The 15,214-nt window shown below is 42.2% G+C and overlaps 1 protein-coding gene across 6 annotated transcripts in view; it reads right to left on the reverse strand.

Annotated features, from left to right (window-relative positions):
• The window catches only part of EIF4E3 (eukaryotic translation initiation factor 4E family member 3), an 81,502-nt gene that overhangs the window by 2,788 nt on the left and 63,500 nt on the right, over window positions 1-15,214 (reverse strand). For 3 of the 6 annotated variants that reach the window (XM_040247255.1, XM_040247253.1, XM_040247252.1), the window contains 4 exons: window positions 14,021-14,081; window positions 10,433-10,499; window positions 6,628-6,783; window positions 210-2,209 (listed from right to left, as the gene is read on the reverse strand). In XM_040247255.1, coding sequence (XP_040103189.1) covers window positions 2,163-2,209; window positions 6,628-6,783; window positions 10,433-10,499; window positions 14,021-14,081 — 331 coding nt within the window. In that variant the 3' untranslated portion in view covers window positions 210-2,162. Of the gene's footprint in view, window positions 1-209; window positions 2,210-6,627; window positions 6,784-10,432; window positions 10,500-14,020; window positions 14,082-15,214 lie in introns of those variants that run through there. The other 3 variants (XR_005722225.1, XR_005722226.1, XM_040247256.1) reach the window with 3 other exon arrangements.

Genomic DNA, 15,214 nt, shown 5'->3' on the forward strand with positions numbered 1-15,214 from the left:
TAAAACAATTTCCAAAGCAAAATCTGACAAAATCCTCTCTCAAAGTAATTTAGATGATAGGTTCTTAACTTAGGCAAACTAAATCCTTCTCACGGTTGGTATTTCCCAGAGTCAGGAAGAGTTGCACAAGTTCTCTGGGACAGAAAAATCTACTTTGTGTGTTAAGCCATGTTTCGCGATCATAAACAACAGAAACTAGAAAACATTAATGGGAGCCTAACATTCCTGTTCCTTTTACTTTATTTTTTTTCTTCAAAAGCTACATACATGCAAAACTTGAACATGTCATCACAATGCCTTAAATAAAGTTCAAAAATAAAAATACTTCATAATCCATTTACTTAAGGAAATATATATGACAATTATAAAGAAGATAAGTCAATTATATCCTTTCTTCTAATCTATCAGAAAAAATATTTATTAGTATAAAAGAGAATTTAAACTCACGCCCAGAAAATTTTTTTCAATTCTTGATCAGTAATTTAAAAACAAGTTGGATGTTGGTACAATGTTTAAAAAGAACAAGTTCCAGGCTTTTGAAAATGGGTCTGATATCCTTATACCTCATTTTGAAATCACTGGAGAAACTCAAGCTTAGAAACAAAGCATTAAAAAAAAGCCATGATCATTTTTTTTATTGTGGTTGATGTGGTTAGCAATGCAAGTGAAGGGTACAATGATTGTAAAGAGATGTTTGAAGTCCTTTAAAGTGTTTAAATGGAGAATTTTATTTACAAACTCAGGTTGGGGGTTGGAAGAAGCCCCGCCGCTCTCTGCTGGTCAATAATGCAAGAGGAATTAAAAATCCTGGGTGAAAGGAAATTCGGAGTTCACTGCCCTTCTGTGAGATGTATAAGCATGCCCTAGCTCCCCTGACTCCAGAAAAAAAAGCTGGCAGGAGGCAGCCTTTCTAAATGGCCCTGCCTTTTTCAGGTAGATGTAGTAGGAGGCCTGGCAGAGTGCAGGGAGGGAAATGGGAACATTCTGAGTGTTCCAGAGGGTGGTCATTTCCTTCTATTAAAATGTATTTATTTGGTAACATAATACAATGTATCTCAACAATTCCAAAAATTAATGTGAACAAAATGCATTCAGAGTTCAACTTTGTGAATGTTCACATTCATCTTGGAAATGAGATTTAACTTCTGCTCCTAAATGAAAAAGGCAGGGGAAAGTTGCCCAGGCTAGAGGATGACTGATTATTGGAAATGACACACAACATGAACAGGGAAATGGGATCATTTAACAAAATGTGTCTGAATTGATTTGGAGAGCCCTAAATGGGTACACACATCCAAAATTCAGAAAAAGGTTAGTTCAAACAATTAAAATATCACCTTCTCTTTAAATCAGAAATTACAAGGTTTCCTACTGAGACGAATCCTTTGCTACCACTCTAGGCCTTCTTTTGAAAAGGCCAAATTGAAATTCTGGTTGGAAAATACTTCCACAGAAGGTCCAAAGATTTACAGTTTGATATATATCCTGATACTCAACTGTGATTATAGTTTTCATGTTTGGCAACCCAACTATTATTTTCCTTTCATTTCTAACAAAAAAAATTATTAAAAAGGAAAAATAAAAGATGTGGGTGCTGTCAGTGCAAAATCAGATTAAGTAAGGTTTTTCTTTTCCCTGGGATAGAAAAAAAAACAACAATGCCCAGTGCAGGGTATGTAGGAATGTGTCACAACAAATAATCAAAAGACAGGTTTCACCAAGCTAGTGTTCCTCGGAGGACAGTGTGGTTTTCAAAGCAGTATTGTCACGATTATGCATATTCTCATTAACTAGGTACAGCACAGCTACTTAAAGGGAAACCGATTTCTTGTGCCTCAATGAAAGGGGAGTATGGAAAACAATAATTAGACTGAATGAGGAATTTAAAAGAGAAAAAAAAAACTGAAGAGAAAAGAACAGAGAATTCATAAAGCCAAAAATAAAAAGAAAGAAAAGCAAGTAATGTGACAGTAAAAACCCACACAATCTCCCCCCCTCCCCACCTGCCACTTTGAGTCCTAATTGCTCAATCTGCAGGGGCAGAAACCCACTCTAAATGAACCAGCATCGGGCTCCGGCAGGTCTCCTCTTCACTCTCCCTCCTGTTAAGACCGTTTCCAAAACCAATCAGCAAAGGACAAAGAATTCTTTACAGAGTGCAATTAGTGTTTTCCACGTCCACCTTCAAAAGCATGATGCTCTTCATGGGCTAAAGGACAGAAAAAAAAACAAAAAAGAAAAAAAGGAAAGAAAACTTTAAGCAAAGGATGGGGCAACCCTCCTCTAAGGCATCTCATTCAGTTTCCCCAAATGTTGGCAAGAACTCAAACACCTTTGTGTGCCAGTAACTGTTAGCTAAGGCGTGCATTTCCTGAGAAACGTAATAATGAGGATTAAAACAGGGAATAAACAAGCAATGGGCATGCTGCCTGTTTGTTCTTGCTGGGCTGGGGAGGATGAGTAATCCTGACAAGCTGATGAGGAGGATATGCCGGGCTGTGAGCAAATGCTGCGAGGAAAACGGGGCCCCCGCAGGATGCTGGGCTGGGGGTGTGGGGTGCCTCACAGAACCCAGACAGGGCCATTCACAAACCTATCTTGAAAAACCAAACCAAACAAAAAGTAAAAGAAAACAGAGAACAACACAAGGGGATAGCAATTCTCGTAGGTCCTCCCCTATCTCTAAACACTCTCTGTGGGGGAATGAAGTTTGATTAAACGGATGGGTCTTTTATTTTTCCCAGTCAAGGTTTTTGTTTTTTGTTTTTTCCTTTTTTTTTTTCCAGCCCTATGGGTCTGGCTTGCAAAATGACTAATTACAAATAGGAACTCTAGAATAAAAAATGATACGACCAAAAATATTTTCCAAAGACTTACATTTTTATAAACTGGAAGTGGGAACTAGGAGGCCTGTGAAATATAGAATATGTCCTCCAAGGCAAAAGGCCAAGTTTGAAATTCTATTTTCCAGACCTGGTTCAACCATTATCATGAAGCGAGGGTGGATCCTCTTCTCTCAAGAGGAAAAGTTACTATGACAGGTTGAACACAGCCAAGGGCCACTCAAGGATTCCCCATGCTTTGCGCCCCCCCCAACTCTTCCCTGCTAGGAAGGGAGTCCTGGGAAGGCAGACATGGGCTGGCCCATTTTACTTCTCCTAAGTCTGTATTTTTCAGATAAACTAGATTCTTCAGACTAGTGTGGGGTCAGGGTTTGGCAGGGAATAGGATCATTTTCCCTTCAGGATTATCCTGGTTGTTCACCTAAACCTGCTCTTCACTTGGATGAAACATTGGGAGATGCACCTTTTATAGCTCTGAGGGCTACCTCAGGTCGGCCCAATTCCTATGAGCATCCAGGAATCTAAACCGATGTAATTGAATATTTCTCTTATGCAGAACTTTAGAAATATTTCACTTTTTATGTTTTTTTTAATTCTTTTTAAGAAAGACTTTAAGGATAGACATTAAAGAAAACATGGCCTGCTCTGCAATAAAATATATCGTTATTGGTGGATCAAGGTGGGAAGCCACAGGTCTCCTAGTGACACTGGGCACCAAATGATTAAGTCAGGAGAAAGGGACTGTGCAGATTTTTATTACTCCTAAGTGTGAGGGACAGCTTGGGGCAGTCACTGTTGAGATAGTTCAATTCTGATGGGTTATGGAGACAGAATAGAACATTCAGAATCAGGGAAGTGGGGGCATTCTGAGAAACAGAGAAAATTCTACAGGCTTTAGGTGAGCTCTGGCTGAAAGGGAATATAGAAAAGCTCAAAGCCAGGAATCAGCAAACTTCTTTCTAGAAGAGGGCAGAGAATACACATCTTAGGCTCTGTGGGTCTCGGGGTCTCTGTCTCAACTATTAACTCTGCCCTTGTAACATGAAAACAGCCGCAGATGATATGTACACAAATGGGCATTGCTAGGCGCCAATACGCTTTATATATACATATGTATATGAAATGTGGATTTCATAGAATGTTCATATGTTACAAAATGTAGTTCTTCTTTTGATTTTTTTTCCAACCAGTGAAAAATGTGAAAGCCATTCTCAGCTGCAGCCCATACAAAAACAGGTGGGAAGGTGGCAGATTTGGTTTTGGTTTGACAGTGCAGTTTGCCAACCTTGGCTCTAAACAATTCTCACATCAGAAGACATTTGTCATTCAGCTGCTCTGAAGAACCTAACAGAATTTGGGGGGTGGCGGGGGAGGAGGTCTCTCTTCATTTCAGTTTCTTGGTCAAATGACCAATCTGTAGCCAATGCACAGAGAACTTTTATCAACAGCCTGACTCTCAGCCACCCGGCTGGAGGCCTGGCCCAAATTCATTAGGTTTCTTTGTTCATAGAAAATCTACACTTCAAGTGGCTCCTGAATACTAACACCAGGATCCTACTTTAACAAGACAGAGGAAAGGCATGGAGTTGGCTGTTTGTGATCTGGCTCACCGGATCATTGTTCTTCACCCAGCTATGAAGAACATTTCTGCCCAAACTTCCTTTTTCCAAATCAATTCTGCAGTGGATGGTGTATAACTCTACTGAGTAAAGGACTGCCTGCTTCATATAAATAAAGAGAACTGCTTGTTTTTTCCAATCCCAATTTGAATAATTTTTGAATGATAATTTATACTATTAAAATAGGCATTTCTACTAGGACCCACAGCCTAAGTCGCAATTTTCACAATGGTGTCTACGCTTAGAGAGTCAGTTCGGGGAGTTGCATGTTCCCCTCTCTGTTTGGCCTTTTTCTCCCCCTGCTCCCCAGTCACTGCAACATCGAAGCGATGTCTACCCTGGCACCGTCTTTCCTGGCTATCGCCACTGCCCTAAAAACTTGCCTAACCACTGATGGCCTAATTACCTCTGTGGCCTAAACACCTCTATCACATTGAGTCTGCTGCTACCTGACAGCAGGTTAACTAGAAATTTGAGCATAGAATTTTGAAGCAGAAGGGACCTTGGAGATCATTTAAGACCAACCTCCTCAATATTAAGAAGGGAAAGTGAAAGGATGAGAGAATATGACTTGCTTGAGGTCACAGTGTTGAAATGGGATGAAAATCCAGAGTGCCTGCCTTCACAATTCCAAATCACTTTCCTCCTCTTTGAAGTGATAAGGGGAGCTGGGTCTAAGGCTCGCATTTGCTCCATTCATAAACGGCAGTGAAACACTTCCTTTCGGAGAGTTTCTGCTGGAGTTAGTCTCAGGGAGTAGAGGGGGAAAAAAAAAAAAAGACCCTTAGTGACCTTTCAATTAATGTCTGGGTTGAAAATACAATGAATGTCCCCTGAGGAATCCAACGTCCCCCAAGGAATCCTGGTGTGCTGTAGTCCATGGGGTCGCAAAGAGTCAGACATGACTGAGCGACTAAACTGAGCTGAAGAAATCCAAATTGCATCTACAAACATGTGATTTCCATGCTGCACAATCAGTTAGGCGACTTGTGTAGTGCCATCTTCTATCTCTTCTATATGAACTTCCATTTAAAATTCAGAAGCTAAACACCTTCTGGATATCTGCAGAAGCAGATCTGTCCCATAGCTTACAACCTAAATCACTGGGCTTGCCATTATATGATTCCTAAGAGGGAGTTCTTAGATTCATCCCATAGTAAGACACAAGTCTGATTTTTTTTCTTCTTCTTTTTGATAAGGGGTTGGGAAAAGTAAAACGGCCATGGAGTGTATTTCATTCATTCTAAGATGCACTTCCCCCCCACCTCCCCATTGCCCATTTGAAGACCCCTGGAATTAAGACCATGTCACAGTTAAATTAGGAGACTTTTATTTTTCTTTCTTAGTAATACTAAAAGAGTACTTATCATCAAAGGCATCTTAGATTCAATGAAACACCATGGTTGAAAAAAATTGGGTTACTGACTCTTGAAATAGTTTGGGAAAACAGGAAATTCATCATATGTGTGCAGGCTGTCAATCCTTTCCTCTAACTCACTGTTAAAACTGTAACCTGCAGTTTGATCTACTAAACATTGGTTTAATAGCACTAAGCTGTTTTCATTATGAAAAAGATGACTTTTTCAAAAGAGCACACAAAAGCAATGAACATGAATCATGATGGAAACAATGGGTCCACACACCTATTCATACTGTTAACATTTCACCACTGTGCGTGCATTCTCTCCTGGGCCACAGTCATCTGTAATGAGGACGTATTAGCATTTCAGTAGAACGTTCAATCATGCCTGTGCTCAGAATGAGTTCCTCCACAAATACAGATGTTATACATTATAAATCCCTGTTTATGAAGGGATGATTGAGAATCTACCTGCCAGCTCATATAATAACTTTTTTGTTACTGTTGCTTCAAATAGAAGGCAATTTCTTCTAAGAATGACAAGTCTGAGATTAGGTTTAAATTTTTGAAATAACAAAAACAATAATGTATCTTTTTATGATACATGTGTTTAGATGACAAAAATCTCATTTTAATTTCTAAAGCTAAACTGTTTTTTTAGACCCATAAATGTATTTTATTGAATTATGTAGTGGATCATAGAATTTCAAGTGACTCTCCCTTCACCTCTTTGGCAACACAGTTTCTGTCTTTAAAAGTATGAAAGAATAAGCTAGCAAGTAGTAACTGGAAATGAAGCACTTACGTTTATAAAATACTGCTTTAAAAGATATGTGGGGCAGGAGTTCATAGATCTTTTCTAAAACGGTGGCTTCACGGACTAATGCGGCATTTACATTCCAGACTTGGACGACATCTTCTCGGTCCCGGACGCTGACACTAACTCCTATTACTTCATCATCTGAAGGGAAGGCAGGGGAAAAATAGAAATGAGTGATCATTTCAAGTCTTCCAGCGTTGGCTTTTTAACCCTTATCATTTTATTGGTAGGTTATGAAGATGATCAAAAGAAAGTGGCATGAGAGAACTCGTGATAAATACTAAGGGAAAATCATTGGACAAAAGCAAGTTAGTGAGCTAAAGCTGTAGCGGTCCCATCACATTCATCCAGGGACTTAGATAAACAAAGTGTCCCGGCCAAACAAATTTTCCAGATAAGTAATTTGCCCTTTTTAACGTGTTACCGAAGCCTTGGACTATTTGGAACTCTGTTTCGATGAGACTTTTTCTAAAACAAGTTGCATAATGTTCGGCTCTCTGAAAGCCAAGTGAACTCACATGAACTGTTCCTCGATGCTTGGCTGTCCCTGTTAAGAACAGCAAGTATTTCTCCTGACTTCCTGCCAACCATTCAGAGATCTTGGGGTGGCTAGCACTCTGGGCCCCAACACTAACTGGACCCAGACTGCGTGTTCTGAGTTGCTCATTCTGCTTTCTGTGGTTTGCTTGTCTGCTCCTGTCCTGTTAATCCTCCTAGCTCTCTCCTGCTTCTCCCTAGCCATACCCCTTCTGGTCTGGGCATTTTAACTGTGGGCTAGAGAATCAATGACCATCTGTTAGCACTGTGTATAAAGTAAGAGCAAATATCGCCTAAGTGTGGCTCTGTTATTACAGCACTTCAGTGAATGGGCAGGAAAGTATTTGTCTACTTTGATTAATGTAGGTCTTTTTTTTTTTAAGACTGAATTCCAGATTTGGGGCTGTTTTGTAGGTATTTGAGAATTGGTGGCTGGAAAAGTAAGGTTATGTACTGTCCTAAGGGGCCACTCTATATATAGTAATTTGCAGCAAAATGACAGGAGTAAAGACTGTTGACTCCAGATTTATGTGTTGGCTGCACATTCCTGAAATAGGGTCACCCCTTTGACCCTGCACACTCAGCATCAACGAGTTAGATGTGAATGATGAGCATTATCAGTTAAGAAACTGTGCTGCAGTTAATACACTTTGCCTAATTGTCTTTGTTTATGGTACATCTGTGCATCTCAATATTTACATTGTCCGTTTTTCTGTGTGTCTTCTGAGGATTAAAAGGTTCCAGCACTTAGATACACTATAAATGAGGGCCTGTCCAATTACTAGAGGGGTTCATCCTCAGCAAAATAATTGTGTTCTTTTCTCTGTCCTTTACTTCTTGCCTTCATTCCCTCTTTCCCTTTCCTTTTAAAATAAATTTCACTCTGGGCTAAATGTGTGTGGTGTGATACTAAATAACTCCCTGTAGAGAAATGTGTGAAAGCAGGCAAAATCAGTGGGAGGCGTCAGAAGTCAGGCTGGCGGCCCCCTTTCGGTGAGGCAGGGTGTGCAGAGATTCTGAAGGGCCGTGGACATTCTACTCCTTGACGTGGATGCCAGTTATGGGAATTTGTTTACTTTGGGAATGTTTATCAAACTACACACAGTATAGTCTGTGTCCGTCTCTGTATACTTGTCACAATTCAACAAAAATTCCCCCCCCAAAGTAAACAGTACCTGATCGTGGCCATCCATGGAAACTTATTAGCCCATCAAGAAATGTGTCTTATGTACAGGTTTCTTATTTTTCCTTTTATCTTCAAAGTATATTTGCTAGAGCTCAATGTTAAATTTTATGTGAACTTAAAATCAGCAAGCAAAGAGGAAAGCTTCCATGTTGACCACTGTCAAGAAATGTCATGAAGCTCAGCCAGGAGAAGATTAGCATTTTCTTGTCTTTTGATTTTGCCCATTTCTACACCATTGGTACACCAAAGGGTGCTGCAATGGATTGGTGCTGGAAAGGCTGAACTATCAGTGTTTCAGTGTGGCCTGGTTTTTGGTACCTTGGTGTAGCCTCCTGGCACAGCACTTTCAGAAGGGCATGACAAGAAGGCTGTCGCCTGTATGCAAAAGAAGATCTATCGACCAGTATGGAATATTCACAAGTAGCATCAAACAGCAAGGCCCTGACGATTCTAGGATACTGGCAGTGCAAGACATCAGAGCTAGGAGGAGTTACTGTATGCAGATGAGGGAAGTGAGGCCCAGAGACACGAGCTGCCCTGCTGCAGTGGTGGAGTTGGGTTAATGAGGAGCCAGCAGTTAATAGCTAACAGTGCTCTCGTTCTCCTTTGCTCAATCCTGGCTATTTATTATTGCTTAGGCTATTTTCCCTGGTTCTGGAAATGGGAATAATTCATACAGAAAACTCCCAGGGATGTATGTGTTTATAATAACAATGAAGACACAGTTTTTTGGCTACATATTGTAAAGTTGCTAACTACCCCCTATTAAAACAGAAGGGACCTGTACATTTAAGACAGTTTCCTCTTAACCGAAGTTCTGTCTTCAGTGAATAAAAAGAAGTATAACAATTAAGGACAACGAAAGTAAAATGAAGAAACACTCAGTGAGGTAAACCTGGAACCTGCGTGGAACTGGCTAAGCCTAGGAGGGTTCCCAAAGGCAGCACCATTTAAGAAGTCTGAGGGCAAATCAATCAATATCAATTAGCTTAAAAAGAAATTGTAACTGAAAGCTGAACAGGTAAAATGTTATTCTAAATGTTACCTCTCAGAAGCGTTCAAAAAGAACTACTCAAGAAGAAAACAAATTTGTAAACTAGCAATTCAATTTTCCTCTTTGAGTGGTTTCGTGACAAAAAACAAAGCAAAATAAAAAGGGGGAAAGGAATTGAGAGGTACAAACTATTAGGTAAAAAAATAGGCTGCAGGGCTGTTGTGCAGCTTGAGGAAGAGAGTCACTATTTTGTAATGACTACAGAGGGAGTATATGACCTTGGGAAACTGTGACTCTATGACTATGTTGGGCACATGTTAACTTACACATTTTGTACATCAGCTATACTTCAATTTAAAAATGTAAAATAGAAATGTATTCACAGGGCTCTCAGGAACTCATTCAGTATTTGAAAATGGTCTGTAAAGTCCTGAAGACTTGACATGTTAGCCTCAGTTGTGGGATCATAGGCACTAATGGTGATTCAGCCCCACCTCCCCTTTGTGGCTCATTCTGAGAGATGAAGAGAAGGGCAGACAGCAAGGGATTAAGAGAGACAGAAAGGATTGTGCCAACTTAACTACAAACTTCAGCAGACAACAAACATACCTGCCTCTTCTGGAAGGTTGGAATGGATAAGGGAAACCTACCACCAACTGTGTTAGAAGTCAATGTCAAATTTCATCTTCTCCTGGGGCAAATACAGTGCTGTATGCCAATTATACTTCAATTTAAGAAATAACTCTTTTTCCTTTTTTTTCCTGCCTATTTATCTTAGACAGATGGTCATGGATACTATGAAGACGAGCTATATGTGCAAAAAATACATATATAAGCATACACACATATGTATATGCACATAATATACAAATATGTAAATATACATATGTACCTACACATATAACATTGAAACGCCATGATCACATGGATAAAAGCTAAGTAAACGTCACAGTGACAAAATAAACGACCCTGAGATATGCAAAAGCCAAACACATGGAAACAAACGTCAGCAGGGGGGAAGCACAAGCCAAGCGCACGCAAGTGGGGCTGACCAGAGCTGAGAGCATCGTTACCTGCGGCGGCACAGTCTGTGAACTGTTCCCCGATAGTCGCTAACAGCAACTCTTTCCAAACTGTGGACTTGTGTGGGAAGAGAATAAAAAACACGCCAGAACCGAAGAAGAGAAACACATACACGTTTTTAAACAATTATCTTCAGGAGCTACACAGGTCACTTTTTCTTTCAGCTCTCACGCCCTATCCACGCCTGAACTGCAGGCCCACAGATGTGGCTGAACCATGGGTGTGAACCCTCACATGGTGGCACAGATCATACTGTTTTACATATCACTTTGCACAGAAAGATACAAGGGATCCCAAATCACAAACTCGGTGTCCACGAAACTGTATCTTTAATGTGGCAAAGCTAATCTTGAGTGCCACCTGGGATGAATTTGAGAAGAATGTGGGAAAAATGCATTCAAATGACCTAGGATTTTCTAATCTTTTTATCTCTCACTGGCTCAAAATGCATCAGCTGGCTGTAAGTGAATGCTATTAGTAAAATCCCCCTCAAAAACCCTTTGCTATTTTTCTTGAAGTTTATAAGGCATTTCCAAGGTTACACAAGTGAAGAACACTTGAGGAAATTTCTGGCTTATTGAGGGCTGGAGACTTGGAGATTTCTATTCACCTGAAAGCATTCTGTTTCTGCTACATAACTTAACTGTATGTACTGTGTGTGTTTGTGTGTGCAGACGTGCATTCCCCTCAAAGAATCAGTGCAGGTGGTAAAGAGTCTGCCTGTAATATGGAAGACCCAGGTTTGATTTCTGGGTCAGGAAAATCCCCTGGAGAAGGGAATGGCAACTCACTCTAGTATTCTTGCCTGGAGAATTCCACGGATAGAGAGAGGAGCCTTGACTGGCTACAGTCTGCGGGGTTGCAAAGAGTCGGACACAACTGAGCAACTAACACTTTCACTTTTCAGTCTCACTTTCTGGTCCACTCCTTCCCAATGAGAAAAACTGAGCCTCTCCTACTGCTACTAACACCATCCATCAACAGCCAGTGTCCACACACAGGTAACTGGAGGCCTCCAAGTTCTTCTGGTTTCTCCTCGAAAAGCTCTTCATCCCATATCTCTTCCTCGTCATGGGGATGTGCTCTGAACCCTGTCAGAACTGGGTTTGAAACATGACAGCCGGCTGAGTACCTATGCCCCAGGCCGGCTATCAGCCTCTCTGAGCATCAGTTTCCCTTTGGTGAACAGGGAGTAATAAAAGGACCGACCTCCCAGGGTTGCTGTGACCATGAAATTAGTCAACATATGCATTTGACGGGCTCAGTACTGTGGCTGCAACAACAGGGCTGGAGATTTAAGATCTGTTCCATAAATAGCTGTGCATGTGCTCTGGACCAGCTGCCCAGTATATATTAACTATAATAAGTGTGTGTTATCTTCATGTTCTAATGAGCTGAAAGCAGCCTCGCTGAATTTTTAACCAAGACCACAGCAGTGAACAGTAATGACTTTTCCCTCTCAAAGAAGGTTTTCTTTTCTCTTTCCTAGACCCTGGTCTACCTCCCACCCACCTAGAAGCCCTCCCTTTCCATCTCCTCTGCAGTCTCTTATGCTATCAGGGGTGAAGGTAAGTGTGTTGAGAGGAAGTTATGGGAAGGAAACGTTCCCTGTCCCACAGTGACTGCAGACAAGGCCAGCCCACCAGACTCCCGCTGGTCAGCAAAGAAGAGAGGGCTGAGTGGCTTGGGATGAGGACATTTCTACAGTCGTGAAGGCGTTATTATTTCTGACTGAATGTGCTTGAGTGAGCTGACCAGGAGGGAGACAAACATCTTTCAGCTACTTTTCACCCATCATGATCGTTTCCATTGGAGTTCAACATCTACTGTGAGTAAAAAAAGAACGTGACAAGGAAAACCTGTTTTCACGGAAATTCAAAATGACAGCATGCAGGATTTAGTTCCCTGATCAAGGATCGAACCCAAGCCCCCCTGCATTGGGAGCAAAGAGTCTTAGCCACTGGACCACCAGGGAAGTCCCTCCCCTGACATTTTTAAAATCCTATATATCAAATAATAGGCAAAGCTTGTAGCTAGGTACCTTAATGATAGTTTGCATTTTTAAGAAACAAAGTGGGTCATATCTCTCCGTTCAGTTCAGTCACTCAGTTGTGTCCAACTCTTTGTGACTCCACCAAAAGGGGTGGACTGCAGCACGCCAGGGTTCCCTGTCCATCACCAACTCCTGGAGCTGGCTCAAACTCATAGTCGGTGATGCCGTCCAACCATCTCATCCTCTGTCGTCCCCTTCTCCTCCTGCCTTCAATCTTTCCCAGCATCAGGGTCTTTTCCAATGAGTCCGTTCTTCCCATCCGGTGGTCAAAGTACTGAAGTTTCAGCTTCAGCAATGCCTGGTCAAGCCTATAGGTCCCTAGAGATGTTTCAATTCTTTGCACTTATCCATACGAAAGAAACCATGAAAAGGTGAGACTGTCAGTCCTCACATCCATTTTCAAAGAAACTTTTAGTTTCCCAAGGCTTCAGAGCAGATTTGAATGTTCTCTTCAGTGCGTATAATGAAGCAGAGCCCACTCTTAGGAAACCCAGGCTTCTGAGGCATGACCACTGCCGATCAGTGCCCCAGCAGGGCATGCCACCACCCAGGTTTGCATCAGCCCCAGAGAGAGACTCAGCACAGCCCTGCATCAAACCCCAAAGTATACTGAGATGCAACCCCTCCCATGCGTCCAGACCCTCCAAGCCGGGATCACTCTCAGGAGTGTTGGTCGTTACAGTGGGAAAGGGAAGAGCCTTTGCTGGGAAGGGTCATGCTTTTCACTATGTAAACCTACTTCCACATGTTGGTTATGGCTGGGGAGGACAACACAACCATAATTAGCTTTTTGGTAAAGTTTACAGGTATGGAGTTGTTCAGACTCTATGATACAGTCATACTATTACTCCATTTCTACAGAGACTCACAGTGCATTTTCAAGTGACAGTGTTTAAGATAGAAAACCACCAAGATCAGAGTTTGGGATGGACATGTACACACTGTTATATTTCAAATGGATAACCAACAAGGACCTACTGTGGAACTCTGCTCAATGTTACACGGCAGCCTGGAAGGGAGGGGAGTCTGGGGAAGAATGGATACGTGTATATGTATGGCTGAGTCCCTTCACTGTTCACCTGAAACTATCACACACTGTTAATCAGCTATGCTGCTGCTGCTGCTAAATTGCTTCAAGTCGTGCCTGACTCTTTGCAACCCTGTGGACTGTAGCCTGCCAGGCTCCTCTGTCCATGGCATTCTCCAGACAAGAATACTGGAGTGGGTTGCCATGCCCTCCTCCAGGGGATCTTCCTGACCCAGGGATCGAACCTGAGTCTCTTATGTCTCCTGCACTGGCAGGCAGGTTCTTTATCACTTAGCACCACCTGGGAAGCCTGTTAATCAGCTATACCCCAATGGAAAATAAAGTTTAAAAAAAAAAAGAAAACCACCAAGTTCAGAATTGATTTCTCACTCCCACTCCTGTTCTGAGTCTACTAGGTGGACTGTCTGAAACACACAATAGGTTCATCACATGCAATCAACAACTTCAGCTCATAGAAAATGATCAGAACAAACCTACCGTGCTGTCCTTGGGGACTTTCATCTTCCACACGCCACCCTTAGCATTACTCTCCTCTTCCCTGGATCAAAAACCAACATTCAAAGTTATACTCCTAGATGACGTGGCCCTGCACACATCTAGTTTAACAACGGATGCCATTAGAAACAAAAGGAAGGCAGCATCCTGCAATGAACTTCCCCATCCCTGTCTGTTTTACTGGAAACAGAAGCGGATGAAAGAAACAGGAAGGCAATGGAGATGGAGAGGGGAGTGGGATTCAGTGGCCAGAAGGGCAGGGAAGATGATCATCCTCAAGGAAGGGTGCAGAGAGGCTCCCCAGAGCATCTGGGAGGGACTGCAAGTGCCTAGCAGGGGTGGGGGCTTTTACATCTCCACGTCATGTTCTTGACATCGCCTCCTCGGACTGGCCTTTCAGCCCTGTGTCACAAGTCTAATGGGAGACTCAACTCCTGTATAAAGTATCTGCTGCTTCCCACTGTAGTGACTGCTCCCCCTTCTGGCAAGAGCACCCCAATCTCCCTTTAAATAGCTTCCTGCCCTCTACTCTTATGTCAGACACTTTCTGATACGGCTGATTTCACACCCTAGCTTTAAAGATGGGCTCATGACCCAGGTCTGCCCATGAGAATGTTGTCTCCTCCTAGTCTTTGGGGTTGGCCAGGGATGGAAAGATGACCCACATGGGGCCAGAGAGAGCCTGCCCTGGCATTTTACTGGGGCTGGTGAATGCTGCCACTGATGAACTTGCAGGGTGAAGGACTGGAGCCTAGGAAAGCCATTCTGTCACCTAAATGGGAGAACCTGCCTGAAAATGAAACCAAGGCAGAGGAAAGCAAAGCAAATCTGCTACAGAGGGTCAGAGTCCCAGCAACAACCAAGCACCCAGATCTGCCCGAAATCAGCCCCATCAGTAGACTACCTAGTTACAGAGGCCCAAAGATTCCATTTTTGGCTCAGTTTAGGTTTCTTTCATTTACTAGCAAAGAGTTAAGATACATTTCCCTTCTATTAATGAGTAAACGACTTAGAAGACTCAAGGAACATGATACAAAGATTCACTATTAACTGGGATTCCAGCTGAGGCAAAGTGGCTTACTCTTCCCCACCCTCAACACCACCCCAGCCATGAAAGAAGAAAGACAGCTTCCCCTTGACTGTGGGCCGTGATCAGTATCATACACTTTCTAGGTG

Source organism: Oryx dammah, unplaced genomic scaffold, assembly GCF_014754425.2.
Source record: "Oryx dammah isolate SB20612 unplaced genomic scaffold, SCBI_Odam_1.1 HiC_scaffold_9, whole genome shotgun sequence".
NCBI lineage: Eukaryota > Metazoa > Chordata > Mammalia > Artiodactyla > Bovidae > Oryx > Oryx dammah.